Source organism: Ranitomeya imitator, chromosome 1 (genome assembly GCF_032444005.1).
Source record: "Ranitomeya imitator isolate aRanImi1 chromosome 1, aRanImi1.pri, whole genome shotgun sequence".
Classification (NCBI taxonomy): domain Eukaryota; kingdom Metazoa; phylum Chordata; class Amphibia; order Anura; family Dendrobatidae; genus Ranitomeya; species Ranitomeya imitator.
The window spans coordinates 384,338,324-384,354,662 of NC_091282.1; the positions used below are offsets into that span (position 1 = coordinate 384,338,324).

Sequence of the window (16,339 nt, forward strand, 5' to 3'; positions counted from 1 at the left end):
GGCTTCTCTCAATCCTAATGTTTTTGATTTAAGTCCTTCCTCTTTATGAGGCCGCATACATTGCTGTTTTCCTTTTTGAATCATTGGTCACTCTCTGACATTCATTTGCCCCACTGGGATTTTCCATCATCTGGACAATTTGTGAAGTCAATGCATTGTTCCTAATCTGAATTTTGATGTATTGTAGACCTTGGATACTAGGCCATGGTTAAAGGGGAACTCTGGAAACATAAAAAATTCTTGTACTGTCCCTGCACTCATACACTATGAAGATGAGATTCCCGGTGCACTTCTATTATATTTAAAACACTTGTAATTCAGGTTGACAGCAGCTGTTCCTTACTGCACCCCCCTCCGGTCTGGGACATTACATTACACACCAGTGTGAAGCCCTGCCACAGGCCCCTGTTCTATGCATAGAAACACCTACCGGTATTACCAGGAGACTGGAGTTCCTCACAGTGGGGAGCTGAGCACTGGTGTGTGACATAATGTCCCAGATAGGAGGGGGAGCAGTGAGGAGCAGCTGCTGTCATACAAGTGTTGTAAAGATAATAGAAATGCACTGGGCATCTCATCTTTATAGTGTATGACTGCAGGAACAGTGCAAGAATTTTGTATCTCCCCACAGTACCCCTTTAACCCCTTCCCGACCTTTGACGCATACGCTGCGTCATGAAAGTCGGTGCCATTCCGACCCATGACGCAGCATATGCGTCATGGAAAGATCGCGTCCCTGCAGATCGGGTGAAAGGGTTAACTCCCATTTCACCCGATCTGCAGGGACAGGGGGAGTGGTAGTTTAGCCCAGGGGGGGTGGCTTCACCCCCTCGTGGCTACGATCGCTCTGATTGGCTGTTGAAAGTGAAACTGCCAATCAGAGCGATTTGTAATATTTCACCTAAAAAAATGGTGAAATATTACAATCCAGCCATGGCCGATGCTGCAATATCATCGGCCATGGCTGGACACACTAATGTGCACCCACCCCACTCCTCCGATCGCCCCCCCAGCCCCCCGATCTGTGGTCTGCTCCCCTCGGTCCTGTGCTCCGCTCCCCCGTCCTCCTGCCCGCTCCCCCCGTGCTCCAATCACACCCCCCGTGCTCCAATCAAACCCCCTCGCACTCCGATCCCCCCGCCGCACAGCGATCCCCCCCGCACAGCGATTTCCCCCCCCCGTGCTCCGATCCACCCGCCCGCACAGCGATCCCCCACTCCGTGCTCCAATCCACCCCCCAGTGTTCCGATCCACCCCCCCCCCCCCCCCGTGCTCTGACAAATCCCCCCCCCCCCCTTGCCCTGATCTCCCCCCCCCTTATACTTACCTGGCCTCCCGGGGACCGTCCGTCTTCTTTCCTGGGCGCCGCCATCTTCCAAAATGGCGGGCGCATGTGCAGTGCGCCCGCCGAATCTGCCGGCCGGCAGATTCGTTCCAGAGTGAATTTTGATCACTGAGATAGGTTATATCTCAGTGATCAAAATAAAAAAAAAAAGTAAATGACCCCCCCCCTTTGTCACCCCCATAGGTAGGGACAATAAAAAAAATAATTTTTTTTTTTTCCACTAAGGTTGGGGTAAGAACTAGGGTTAGGGGTAGGGTTAGGGTTAGGGTTTCGGTATGTGCACACGTATTCTGGTCCTCTGCGGATTTTTCCGCTGCGGATTTGATAAATCCGCAGTACTAAACCGCTGCGGATTTATGGCGGATTTACCATGTTTTTTCTGCGCATTTCAATGCGGTTTTACAACAGCGATTTTCTATTTGAACAGTTGTAAAACCGCTGCGGAATCCGCAGAAAGAAGTGACATGCTGCGGAATGTAAACCGCTGCGTTTCCGTGCAGTTATTCCGCAGCATGTGTACAGCGATTTTTGTTTTCCATAGGTTTGCATTGAACTGTAAACTCATGGGAAACTGCTGCGGATCCGCAGCGTTTTCCGCAGCGTGTGCACATACCTTTAGAATTAGGCTATGTGCACACGGTGCGGATCGGCCGCTGCGGATCCGCAGCAGAGTTCCATCAGGTTTACAGTACCATGTAAACATATGGAAAGCCAAATCCGCTGTGCCCATGGTGCGGAAAATACCGCGCGGGAACGCTGCGTTGTATTTTCCGCAGCATGTCAATTCTTTGTGCGGATTCCGCAGCGTTTTACACCTGTTCCTCAATAGGAATCCGCAGGTGAAATCCGGACAAAAAACACTGGAAATCCGCAGTAAATCCGCAGGTAAAACGCAGTGCCTTTTACCCGCGGATTTTTCAAAAATGGTGCTGAAAAATCTCATACGAATCCGCAACGTTGGCACATAGCCTTAGGGCTAGGGTTGGGTTGGAATTAGGGTTGTGGTTAGGGTTAGGGGTGTGTTGGGGTTACGGGTGTGTTGGGGTTAGGGTTGTGATTAGGGTTACGGCTACAGTTGGGATAAGGGTTAGGGGTGTGTTGGAGTTAGAATTGAGGGGTTTCCACTGTTTAGGCACATCAGGGGGTCTCCAAACGCAACATGGCGCCACCATTGATTCCAGCCAATCTTGTATTCAAAAAGTCAAATGGTGCTCCCTCACTTCCGAGCCCCGACGTGCACCCAAACAGTGGTTTACCCCCACATATGGGGTACCAGCATACTCAGGACAAACTGCGCAACAATTACTGGGGTCCAATTTCTCCTGTTACCCTTGTTTTAGCAAGCATTTCTTTATTTTCACATCATTTTTGAGGAAAGAAAAATGATTTTTTATTTTCACGGCTCTGCGTTGTAAACGTCTGTGAAGCACTTGGGGGTTCAAAGTGCTCACCACATATCTAGATAAGTTCCTTGGGGGGTCTAGTTTCTAACATGGGGTCACTTGTGGGGGGTTTCTACTGTTTAGGCACACCAGGGGCTCTGCAAACGCAATGTGACACCCGCAGACCATTCCATCAAAGTCTGCATTTCAAAAGTCACTACTTCCCTTCTGAGCCCCGACGTGTGCCCAAACAGTGGTTTACCCCCACACATGGGGTATCAGCGTACTCAGGAGAAACTGGACAACAACTTTTGGGGTCCAATTTCTCCTGTAACCCTTGGGAAAATAAAAAATTCTGGGCTAAATAATTATTTTTGAGGAAAGAAAACGTATTTATTATTTTCACGGCTCTGCATTATAAACTTCTATGAAGCACTTGGGGGTTCAAAGTGCTCACCACACATCTAGATAAGTTCCTTTCGGGGTCTAGTTTCCAAAATGGGGTCACTTGTGGGGGGTTTCTACTTTTTTAGGCACATCAGGGGCTCTGCAAACGCAACGTGACGCCCGCAGAGCATTCCATCAAAGTCTGCATTTCAAAACGTCACTACTTCAATTCCGAGCCCCGGCATGTGCCCAAACAGTAGTTTACCCCCACATATGGGGTATCAGCGTACTCAGGAGAAACTGGACAACAACTTTTGGGGTCAAATTTCTCCTGTTACCCTTTGTAAAATAAAAAATTGCAGGCTAAAAGATCATTTTTGAGAAAATAATTTTTTTTTTTATTTTCATGGCTCTGCGTTATAAACTTCTGTGAAGCACTTGGGGGTTCAAAGTCCTCACCACACATCTAGATTAGTTCCTTTGGGGGTCTAGTTTCCAAAATGGGGTCATTTCTGGGGGATCTCCAATGTTTAGGCACACAGGGGCTCTCCAAACGTGACATGGTGTCCGCTAATGATTGGAGCTAATTTTCCATTTAAAAAGCCAAATGGCGTGAAATCCCTTCCGAGCCCTGCCGTGCGCCCAAACAGTGGTTTACCCCCACATATGGGGTAGCAGCGTACTCAGGACAAACTGGACAACAATATTTGGGGTCCAATTTCTCCTATTATCCTTGGCAAAATAGGAAATTCCAGGCTAAAAAATCATTTTTGAGGAAAGAAAAATGATTTTTTATTTTCATGGCTCTGCGTTATAAACTTCTGTGAAGCACCTGGGGGTTTAAAGTGCTCAATATGCATCTAGATAAGTTCCTTGGGGGGTCTAGTTTCCAAAATGGGGTCACTTGTGGGGGAGCTCCAATGCATAGGCACACAGGGGCTCTCCAAATGCGACATGGTGTCCGCTAACAATTGGAGCTAATTTTCCATTCAAAAAGTCAAATGGCGCGCCTTCCCTTCCGAGCCCTGCCGTGTGCCCAAACAGTGGTTTACCCCCACATATGAGGTATCAGCGTACTCGGGAGAAATTGCCCAACACATTTTAGGATCCATTTTATCCTGTTGCCCATGTGAAAATGAAAAAATTGAGGCTAAAAGAATTTTTTTGTGAAAAAAAAGTACTTTTTCATTTTTACGGATCAATTTGTGAAGCACCTGGGGGTTCCAAGTGCTCACTATGCATCTAGATAAGTTCCTTGGGGCGTCTAGTTTCCAAAATGGGGTCACTTGTGGGGGAGCTCCAATTTTTAGGCACACGGGGGCTCTCCAAACGTGACATGGTGTCCGCTAAAGAGTGGAGCCAATTTTTTATTCAAAAAGTCAAATGGCGCTCCTTCCCTTCCAAGCCCTGCCGTGCGCCCAAACAGTGGTTTACCCCCACATATGAGGTATCAGCGTACTCAGGACAAATTGGACAACAACTTTCGTGGTTCAGTTTCTCCTTTTACCATTGGGAAAATAAAAAAATTGTTGCTAAAAGATAATTTTTGTGACTAAAAAGTTAAATGTTCATTTTTTCCTTCCATGTTGCTTCTGCTGCTGTGAAGCACCTGAAGGGTTAATAAACTTCTTGAATGTGGTTTTGAGTACCTTGAGGGGTGCAGTTTTTAGAATGGTGTCACTTTTGGGTATTTTCAGCCATATAGACCCCTCAAACTGACTTCAAATGTGAGGTGGTCCCTAAAAAAAATGGTTTTGTAAATTTCGTTGTAAAAATGACAAATCGCTGGTCAAATTTTAACCCTTATAACTTCCTAACAAAAAAAAATTTTGTTTCCAAAATTGTGCTGATGTAAAGTAAACATGTGGGAAATGTTATTTATTAACTATTTTGTGTCACATATCTCTCTGGTTTAACAGAATAAAAATTCAAAATGTGAAAATTGCGAAATTTTCAAAATTTTCGCCAAATTTCCGTTTTTATCACAAATAAACGCAGAATTTATTGACCTAAATTTACCACTAACATGAAGCCCAATATGTCACGAAAAAACAATCTCAGAACCGCTAGGATCCGTTGAAGCGTTCCTGAGTTATTACCTCATAAAGGGACACTGGTCAGAATTGCAAAAAACGGCAAGATCTTTAAGGTCAAAATAGGCTGGGTCATGAAGGGGTTAATGCTACTTGTGGGAATATTAAATGGAGATGACCAACAAATTCTCCAATCCATACATTCACGCTTATCAATATGTAGAATGGATTGTTAAATTTTAAAGGAAAGTGGAGTCCCCCTAATACTACATTGCCATACATGAGATCAGGTGACTTCAGTATAAGTTGCTATTTTTTTTTTTATATCTGTGTCAATTTTTGTCACCCTTTTTATACTACGACCACTCAGCCCTCTTCGTAATCCGTAAACCATCCTCTACTTTTGCATCCTCATTTGTCTCTAGTCTTTGTATAAATGCTGTACATGGAGTGGTTTTCATATTCTTACAAGCAAAACTAATTTCCTGCCCTTGTCTAACAGTCCTCATCATAGGTTCATTGGAAAATAAAAAGTCAAAGTTCGGTATTAACACACAGTAAAACTTTGCTTTCTTTATACTTAAAGAAAAGTCGACATACAATTTATGATGCTAAGGTTGATGGATGTGTTCCTCCTGCCATCTTTGTCGCAAAAATGTGAAATACAGCAGCTTAACGTGAAATCCAAAGATAATTTCAAGGGCTGTTTTTTACATCAAGACCTCCTTGCTCAACCCAAGCGGCCTAGTGGTGTTTTGTTAGGTGACACTGACTCTTTTTTTTTAACAAGCTGTAGGAAGAAATGTGAAGTATGTCTCAAGATGTTATTTGAAGAGTGTAAGTGAAGCAGATTGTTACAGTGATGTAAAAGCAAACTGACATAATAGTGCTCCAATGACATATCATAGTTTTTCTATATCCAGTATATGTATGCTTCTGCTGCTTCCAACATTTAATCACTTGACATTAAATTTATTTCTCACAAATGTCTTTATTTTATTCCCATAAAATTTATGAAAGTAAATGTCACCAGATTCCACAATACACGCTGCAAACATTATTAAATACATCTCGTAAACCTGATGAGACCGCTGTACTTACTTTGAAAATACCTGGCAGAATGGTTGCATAATCCTGATCATAAATGAGTATTTAATGAGTCTAACTAGGCCTGGACTCATAAAATGCTTGTTTTAGTGTTAGGCAGGGAAACCTTCAAAAAAAGATTCTACCGTCATTTATTCCATGTATTTTCAAAGTGAGTACAACCAGTCTCACTAGGTCTAAGAGATCTGTGTTGTCGTTTGCAGTTTTATTGTTACGTCTGCTGAGAGATCCATGTTAACATTGTATCACAGCAAGAACGTAGGTTTATTAGAATAATTCAGTGTACTTACAGTATTTTCTTTTTGAGTATAGAAATGTAACTTGACCGATGAAGATGACGTTTCACAACAAAGCGGGGTTGAACCATCAGATGACATGAGCCACGTAATGAGTCAAGTAATCCACAAAGAGAAAAAAGTCCTTCACGCTGGTAACAATATGTTTTTGGTGGGCGATACACCTAAAGTTATAAGAAAGTGAGTACAATTCATCTATAAAGGAAGATAAGATTGATACTGACTGCAATGTATAGCCTAACCTATTCATACCAGTAGGATTAACTTGTTAAAGGGGTGTGTTCATCTTCTGTCTTAAGAAGCACACCCTTCCTCTTCTTCCCAGTTTCCTGATTGCCAAGAACAGTGCACTCCTGAAGATTGACAGTTCGGCCGGCAGCATGACTTTTCCTCTGCAGAATGGGAATAGCAATCTGGTCAGATCGCCGAATCCGGCCTATTTCAGAGCAGCGTTTACAAGCTGTATTGCAAATCGCTTGCAAGCACGGGCTTTTTGCCTAGGAGACTGGCCACACTTAGGTGTCCGGTTATACTTAGGCAACCAGTAGTAAATTATAGAATTTAAAATCCCTCAGTTCTTGAGAAGGGAGATAATTTTTAATAACAAGGGAATTGCTATATTACTTATTTTCACAATCCCCTTAGAATTGTAACTATTAAACCTTTCACCACTTTGGACGTAGAGGTATGTTCAAGGTCATGTCCCTGCCTTTGATGCTGGCTCTGACGCTGAGCCCGCATCTTTCCGTGCACATGACAGCTGATCTGATCAGCTGTCATGTGCCGGCTGGAAGCACATCACAAGTCCCTCCCATCGGCCCCCCGTCAGGTGATTGTGGGGCGCCTATGGCTAGTCAGGACAGCCTGGGTTCTGTAGAAGACCCCCATGCCTGTCATTGTGTATCTCTTTGGCTGGCATTCATAGGAGATCATGATTTCAGCACTGCCACGTATAGAACAAGCGATTGTATGATCGCAGCTTCAAGTCTCGTAAAGGGACTATTGAAGTCAGAAAAAAAAAGTAAAAAAAAATTACAAGTTCAAGTCAACCCCCTTTTGCCCCATTCAAAATAATTAAAAAACCTACATTTGATATTGCTGCTTTCAGAAATATCCAATCTATCAAAATATAAGGTAAATTAATCCGATCGGTAAATGATGTAATGAGAAAAAAAAAATCGAAACTCCAGAATTATGTTTTTCTGGGCAGCCACAACATTGTCCTAAAATACAATAAGAGGCAATCAAAACATCGTAACTACCCCAAAATGGTATCAATAAAGACATCAGTTCAGGCCCTCACCCGGACCCAGATTCTGAAAAAATGGAGACTACGGGCCTCAGGAAATGACGACACAAGCAATTTTTTTTTTCTTACAAATTTCAAAAAACTTTTCACCACTTAAATAAAAAAAAGACCTAGACATGTTTGGTGTCTGTGAACTTATAATAACCTGGAGCATCATAATGGCAGGTCAGTTTTAGCATTTAGTGAACATGGTAAAAAAAAAAAAATTTGTGGAATTACACTTTTGTTTTTGCAATTTAACCCACTGGGAATTTTGTTCCCGTTTTCCAGTACATTATATCGTAAGTTCAATGGTGTCATTCTAAATTACAACTGGTACTGCAAAACTTACGCCCACAGACCAATCCATCAAAGTCTGCATTTTAAAACATCACTACTTCTCTTCCGAGCTCTGCCATGCGCCCAAACAGTGGTCCACCCCACACATGGGATATCGGCGTACTCAAGACAAACTGGACAACAACTTTTGGGGTCCAATTTCTCTTGTTACCCTTGTGAAAATAAAAAATTGCGGGCTAAAAAATCATTTTTGAGAGAAAATTTTTTTTTATTTTCAAGTCTCTACATTATAAATTTATGTGAAGCACTTGGGGGTTCAAAGTGCTCACCACACATCTAGATAAGTTCCTTAAGGGGTCTAGTTTCCAAACTGGTGTCACTTGTGGGGGGTTTCCACTGTTTAGGCACACCAGGGGCTCTCCAAACGCGACATGGCGTCTGATCTCAATTCCAGCAAATTCTACATTGAAAAACTCAAATGGCGCTCCTTCCATTCCGAGCTCTGTCGTGCACCCAAACAGTGGTTTACCAATATATATGGGGTATCTGCGTACTCAGGAGAAATTGTACAACAACTTTTGTGGTCTAATTTCTCCTGCTACCCTTGTTAAAAAAAATAAGGGGGCGAAAAAATAATTTTTGCAGAAAATATGCGATTTTTAATTTTCACGGCTCTACCTTATAAACTTCTGTGAAGCACTTGGGGGTTCAAAGTGCTCACCACACATCTAGATAAGTTCCTTAAAGGGTCTAGTTTCCAAAATGGTGTCACTTGTAGGAGGTTTCCACTGTTTAGGCACATCAGGGGGTCTCCAAACGTGACATGGCGTCCAATCTCAATTCCAGCCAGTTCTGCACTGAAAAAGTCAAACGGCGCTCCTTCACTTCCAAGCTCTGCCGTGCGCCAAAACAGTGGTTTAGTCCCACATATTGGGTATCGGCGTACTCAGGAAAAATTGCACAACAACTTTCGTGGTCTAATTTCTCCTGCTACCCTTGTGAAAATAAAAATTTGGGGGTGAAAAGATAATTTTTTGTAGAACAAATGCGATTTTTTATTTTCACGGCTCTACGTTATAAACTTTTGTGAAGCACTTGGGGGTTCAAAGTGCTCACCACACATCTATATAAGGTCCTTAAGGGGTCTAATTTCCAAAATGGAGTCACTTGTGGGGGGTTTCCACTGTTTAGGCACATCAGGGGCTCTCCAAACACGACATGGCATCCGATCTCAATTCTGCATTGAAAAAGTCAAATGGCACTCCTCTTCCAAGCTCTGCTGTGTGCCCAAACAATGGTTTACCCCCACAAATGGGGTATCGGCTTATTCAGGAGAAATTGCACAACAAATTTTGTGGTTCGTTTTCTTTTTTTATACTTGAGAAAGTAAAAAAAAATTGGTTCTGAAGTAAAATGTTTGTAAAAAAAAGTTAAATGTTAATTTTTTCCTTCCACATTGTTTCAGTTCCTGTGAAGCATGTAAAGGGTTAATAATCTTCTTGAATGCGGTCTTGAGCACCTTTAGGGGTGTCGTTTTTAGAATGGTGTCACTTTTGGGTATTTTTTGTCATGTAGGCCCCTCAAAGTGACTTTAAATGTGAGATAGTCCCTAAAAAATGGTTTTGTAAATTTTGTTGTAAAATTGAGAAATCGCTGGTCAACCCTTATAACTTCCTAACAAAAAAAAATTTGTTTCCAAAATTGTGCTGATGTAAAGTAGACATGTGGGAAATGTTATTTAATAACTATTTTGTGTGACATATCTCTCTGATTGAAGGGCATACAAATTCAAAGTTTGAAAATTGCAAAATGTTTAACTTTTTTGCCATCTTTCCATTTTTTCATAAATAAACGCATGTAATATCGAAGAAATGTTACCACTAACATGAAGTACAATATGTTGCGAAAAAACATTCTCAAAATCAGCGGGATCCATTAAAGTGTTCCAGAATTATAACCTCATGAAGTGACAGTGGTCAGAATTGTAAAAAGTGGCTTGGTCATTATGTACCAAATTGGCTCTGTACCTAAGGGGTTAATATAAATGTATCTCACAATGAATGATTTATTTTAACATGGAGTGTATGGGTGACATATGCCACTGTGGGGTTAATCAATAGCAAAAACCAGAGGAATATGTTAGACAATCCTTGCTACCAAGATAACGTTAATATAGGCTATGTGAGAAGATGACATTGATGACAAGTATAGGTGTGATGACCTCTTTTGTATAGTAGGAAGTTATTTCTTTCATATGACAGTATTGGCCAAAGTTTAGGTTTGATTGGACACCTATGGTCATAACTGTGCACAAATGTGGAGGGGGCTCAAAAGCAAAGCTTCGTTATCCACACATTAAAGATGCTGACTAAGATGAAAAATGCTATAATTGCTGTTTTCCAGTCACCACATCTTCCTAAAAAAATACAATTAAAAGCAATCAAAACGTCATGCGTACCTTCCATCCACTGTCAACCTCTGAAATGTCATTGCAATTATGGTGCTCCTATAAAGACCATCCTGTATCTAGTGCATAGTTGCCAACCGTCTGTAAATTTACGGATAATCCATAAAAAACCTGTAGTGTCTGGCAGAAAAAAAGCACCATCTGTGAATTTTACCCCCACCTCCGAAGTTTGTACTGCGCATGCTCTAAAGAGACTGCCATGCGCGGTACAAACAGTACCTGTCCCAGAAGAAGTCTGTCATAAGGGAGTGGAGGCATATCTGCATGTGGGTCCGTACAAGTCAGACATGAAGTGGAGTGCCAACATTCTGCTGCTGACCTGCCTGCTTCTGCTGCTCATCACCGCCTAGTTGACAATCCAGGAGTCGGCACACTACAGGTAGTTAGGAAGACCCGACGCCAGTGCTGGCACCAGCCGCCTCGCCCCATAAACTATTCAGATACTCATCTCACCCCGTTCCCCGCTGCCCGTGCTGCAGTGTCCTCTGCTCTGGCCTGCTCAACGTATTCTGACTCTCTGTGGCTTCTCAGTGCAGAGGTCGTGCTGACATCACTACACCACAACCTCTGGACTGAGACAACACAGAGAGTCAGAAGACGCTGAGGAGACCTGACCGGAGCAGAGGACATTAGAGCAATGGCCGTGGGGAACGGGGAGAGGTGAGTATATATATATATATTTTTTTTTTTTATGAGTGGAACAATATATGGGGCTGTTTGTATACTGTATGGAGCAATATATGGGGCCCATTATACTGTGTGTAGCAATATATGGGGCCTTTTATATTGTATGGAGCACTATGTGGTACCGATAATACTGTATTATGGAGGACTATGTGGTGTGTCTTTTATGTTGTTCTTTGTGTTATATAATTGTGCTTTATGTTGCCTTTTATTGATAGCATTGTAAACATTTGATCATCTTTCTACTTTGGTTATCTATGGATGACAGACAGGTCAGGTATGATGTTCGTCCTCTGAGATTCCTTTCTTTGTCGGAGAGCACTTCTATTCTGTTCTTTAGGGAGCGTGTCAAATGTCCGTAAAAAATGTAAGTAGTCCAGGTGACTAGAACATTTTTTTAGTAGGTTAGCAACCCTGATCTGGTGTCCATAGTAAACCATTATTTTCACTATATGCAGAGAATTTATTAGGCAAGCGAGTATTTTGACCATATCATTTTTATGTTGATTTTCCAACTCCAAGCTGTATAAACGTGGATGTTTATTGGATGAAGAAGATCAGGTTATGTGTATATGTAATGAGGGAGGGGGTGAACTAAAATATTACCACCCTTTGTCAAGGTGTGCAGAATTATTAGGCAGCTTGTTTTCCTCAGGAAAAATGGGAGAAAAAAGATTTAACTGATTCTGAAAAGTCTATAGTTGTTAACATTCTTACAGAGGGGTGCAGCACTCCTAAAATTGCGGAGATATTGGGGCCTAATCACAGAACCATGAGAAGTTTTTTTTGCAAATAGTCAACACGGTCACAAAAACGTGTAGAGAAAAGGGAAGGACATTAAAGAGTATTTCCATCACCAAGATCCTATCGCAATATATAGTAGGTGCAATGTTAATAAAATATTAGCAAATACCTCCAGTTAGAAATGTGGTGTATTGAAATGCAATAACGGGCGATCAAAAGAACGTATCTGCACCAAAATGGTATCATTAAAATGTCAGATCGGCACACAAAAAATAAGCCCTCGCCCAACCCCAGATCACGAAAAATGGAGACGCTATGGGTATTGGAAAAATGTACAATTTTTTTTTTTTTTTTTTTAGAAAAGTTTGGAATTTTTTTTCACCACCTAGATTTAAAAAGAACCTAGACATGTTTGGAGTCTATGAACTCGTAATGACCAGGAGAATCATAATGGCAGGTCGGTTTTAGCATATAGTGAACATCGTAAAAAACAATTGTGGAATTGCACTTTTTTTGCATTTTCACCGCACTTGGATTTTTTTTCCTTTTTTCCAGTACATGACATGGTAAAACCAATGGTGTCGTTCAAAGGTACAACTCGTCCCTCAAAAAATAAGCCCTCAAATGGCCATACTGACGGAAAAATAAAAGAAGTTATGGCTCTGGGAAGGAAGGGAGCGAAAACCGAAAACGCTTAACCGATAAAAGCTCCGGGGGTTTAAATAATCCCCATCATGCCAATGTGTTTTAACTGATTAGCATGTGCTTGTCTGTTAGGCAGTACAAGACATGACAGCGTCATTGCAACTGCAAATTCATGCAGTCTTCTTTTTGTGCCTAATATTGTTCCATGTTTCCTTTGAACTGGAATTTGAAGTTCCTCTGCAGCTAACGAATGCTACTAGACAAATAAAAATGTAGTTAGATTGAACTTTTCTGGGATTTTCATACGTCATACTAAACTACATTTTGTAAGAGGTAACGAGTAAAGCAATTTCTCATTTCTGAGAAGGTCACACTGTCAGGTTAAGACTGAGGTCATGTTCTTGGCAAGGGAAAGGTAAAAAAAATTTTGGCAGCTGCATACCAAAATCAAACTGGAACTTGGCGTAGCAAGACTACAGTATTTCACATTTGCCGTTCCTTAATCTCCAGAAAAACAAATATTTATTTGCTGATCCTTCAGAATGGACTCTAGACAGATTTAGTAAACAGTATGTTTCGATGTAACCTTGTGTAAAATCAGCACAGTGGGCCTGCAGCTTGGAAAATATTTATTAGTGCTTAGATAAGCCATGACATTACACCAAACAATGTTATGAAATATTGAATTTTGAAAATGTCCTACTAATTCAAAGGGAAATTATGTCAGTAAATGATTTGCTTTGATAGTCGTGTGTACTATGAAACCTTAGCAGTAGTGATGAGCGAGTATACTCGTTGCCCGAGATTTCCCGAGCACACTGAGTTGTCCTCCGAGTATTTGTTAGTGCTAGGAGATTTAGTTTTCTTTGCCACAGATGAATGATTTACATCTGTTAGCCAGCATAAGTACATGTGGGGGTTGCCTGGTTGCTAGGGAATCCCCACATGTACTTATGCTGGCTAGCAGCTGTAAATCATTCAGCTGCTGCAAGGAAAACTAAATCTCCGAGCACTACAAAATACTCGGTGGACACCCGAGCGTTCTCGGGAAATCTTGAGCAACGAGTATACTCGCTCATCACTACTTAACAGTCTTTAGTTATTTTGGGTAAAAGTGTTTTTGTAAAATACACATCCTTTTTTCGTATTATCTCTAGGATTTATTGGGGTAGGGTTTTTTTAATGTAGTTTTGCTACTTTCCCAACTTAAAGGATTATCACCATCTTGGCAAGTTAATATCTAATCGCTGTGGGTTCCACTGCTGGCATGGGTATTGCACACTTGTATTACACACTATTACTAGTATGTGTAACAACCCTGCTGGTATCACTGCATGACCTCCCATCCCCCACCTGCATTACACTCAAACTCTCTTACTTCTCTGGGCCTTGTTGTGACTTCTCTCTGCTGCCAGCTCCATGCTGTGTGCCTCATGTCTGCTGCTTGCTCTGTGCATGCTCTGTCTGTGTGCATAGTGTGGCGGCACCGGAAACTCCTGTGTCTTATTGAGTCTGTGTGCACCTTGCTAAGGTGTCCCCGGCCAATTGCCATGAGGCTTCCTGTATTTAAGACATCCCCACCCATTGGTGAGGGCCTGTGCAACTTACTCCCTCAGTTCTTAGCTGCCGAGGTGCCAGGCCCTGTCTCTGTTACTCTTATGTCCGCCACCCAGGGGGGTGTTGTACCCTGGTCTGTGTCCTGTTTGCCATCTAGTGGGGCTTCGTACCCTGGCCTATGTCCGCCACCCTGAAGGGCATCGTACCCTGGCTTGTGTCCATGGCTCTGTGCCTTGTCCTGTTCCTGACTTTGTCTTAGCCTAGTTCTGATCCTGTGTCCGTTTATATCCCTGCCTTGGTTTCCTTTCCCTGCTGTGCGTACTCTGTGTCTTGCTTTGCTCTGCTCTCTGCGACCTTGCTTTGCTACTTGCTCTGCATTCTGTGACCTTGCTCTGCACTCTGTGGCTCTCAGCTCTGCACTCTATGTCTTTCTCTGCTCTCAGCTCTGCACTCTGTGGCTTTGCTCTCAGCTCTGCTCTCTGTAGCTTTGCTCTGCACTCTGACCTTGCTCTGCACTCTGTGGCTTTGCTCTGCGGCTCTGCTCAGCTCTCGCTCTGCGGCTCCGCTCCTTGCGGTTCTACCTGGCTCCGCTCCTTGCGTTCTGTGTTTCTACACTTGGCTCTGCCTCCTGCTCTTGGCTCCGTCTCCTTCGTTTCTGCACTTGGCTCCGCCTCCTGCTCTTGGCTCCACCTCGTGCGTTTCTGCATGTGGCTTCGCCTCCTGCTCTTGGCTCCGCCTCCTGCATTTCTGCTCTTGGCTCTGCCTCCTGCATTTCTGCACTTGGCTCCTCCTCCTGGCTCCGCCTCCTGCGTCTCTAGCTCCTGTGCTTTTGCTCTGCATCCGCTCTTGCGGTCTTTCTCTTCCTATTCATAAGTCCTCCTGTCTGAACAGGTTCTTACCTGTTTTACACACCAGCCTACAGACCGGTCCCTACCGGTTCTTCCAGTGTACCAGCCTTGTCCACTAGTCCTGCCAGAGAGCCACCCGTACCTGCCTGCCAGAGAGCCAGCCGTGCTCGTTTGCCAGTGTCTCTGTAGTGCCTGCCTGCCAGAGAGCCAGCCGTGCCCGCCTGCCAGTGTCTCTGTAGTGCCTGCCTGCCAGAGAGCCAGCCGTACCCGCCTGCCAGTGTCTCTGTTGTACCCATCCGCCTGCCTGTGTCCCAGCCGTACCCGCCTGCCAGAGTGCCAGCCGTGCCCACTTGCCTGTCTATTTACCGTTCCCCGGTGGGATCAGCAGCCACAGCCAGACACCACCCTGGAGTGGTACCTGGTAGCTTCCTATTGCACAAGTCTGACCTCACCATCAGAGGCTCCAGCGAACACCTGGGAAGCTACTTAGTTACGCCCCTTCCCGGGAAGTTTGGTCTGTGGTCCAGTGGGGCCGCACGCCCGCGCCAACCAGTCTGGGCGCAAACGTGACAGTATGATACACTATTGGTAGGGGTCCTATTTTTGGGAATGATCTATTCTCAACTGCATGCCAGATAAAAAAAATACTAAATACGAAAACTTAAAGGAACATCCATAACAAACTGTACAATGAAATTGCAACTTCATATATGATGGCCAGTGTATTGTTTTTTTAATTCTGCATTTTTGCAATGGCAAAAACATAATTTAATATGGTTATATTTATCACAGTCTAAGTTGGTCCAAGTATGACAACCGATTTGATTTCTTTTATTATTTTCAGTATCTGCCAATTTTGCCTAAAGGCCCCTTCACATTAAGCGACGCTGCAGCGATACCGACAACGATCCGGATCGCTGCAGCGTCGCTGTTTGGTCGCTGGAGAGCTGTCACACAGACAGCTCTCCAGCGACCAACGATGCCGGTAACCAGGGTAAACATCGGGTAACTAAGCGCAGGGCCGCGCTTAGTAACCCGATGTTTACCCTGGTTACCATGCTAAAAGTAAAAAAAAACAAACACTACATACTTACCTACCGCTGTCTGTCCTCCAGCGCTGTGCTCTGCTTCTCTGCTCTCCTCCTGTACTGTCTGTGAGCCGGAAAGCAGAGCGGTGACGTCACCGCTCTGCTTTCCGGCTCACAGCCAGTACAGGAGGAGTGCAGAGCACAGCGCTGGAGGACAGACAGCGGTAG

General features: G+C 43.4%; 1 protein-coding gene across 1 annotated transcript in view; it reads left to right on the forward strand.

Annotated features, from left to right (window-relative positions):
• The window catches only part of ERCC6L2 (ERCC excision repair 6 like 2), a 271,617-nt gene that overhangs the window by 237,202 nt on the left and 18,076 nt on the right, over positions 1–16,339 (forward strand). The window contains exon 18 of the mRNA XM_069762035.1: positions 6,567–6,730. Within this exon, the coding sequence (XP_069618136.1) occupies positions 6,567–6,730 (164 nt within the window). The remainder of the gene's footprint in view (positions 1–6,566; positions 6,731–16,339) is intronic.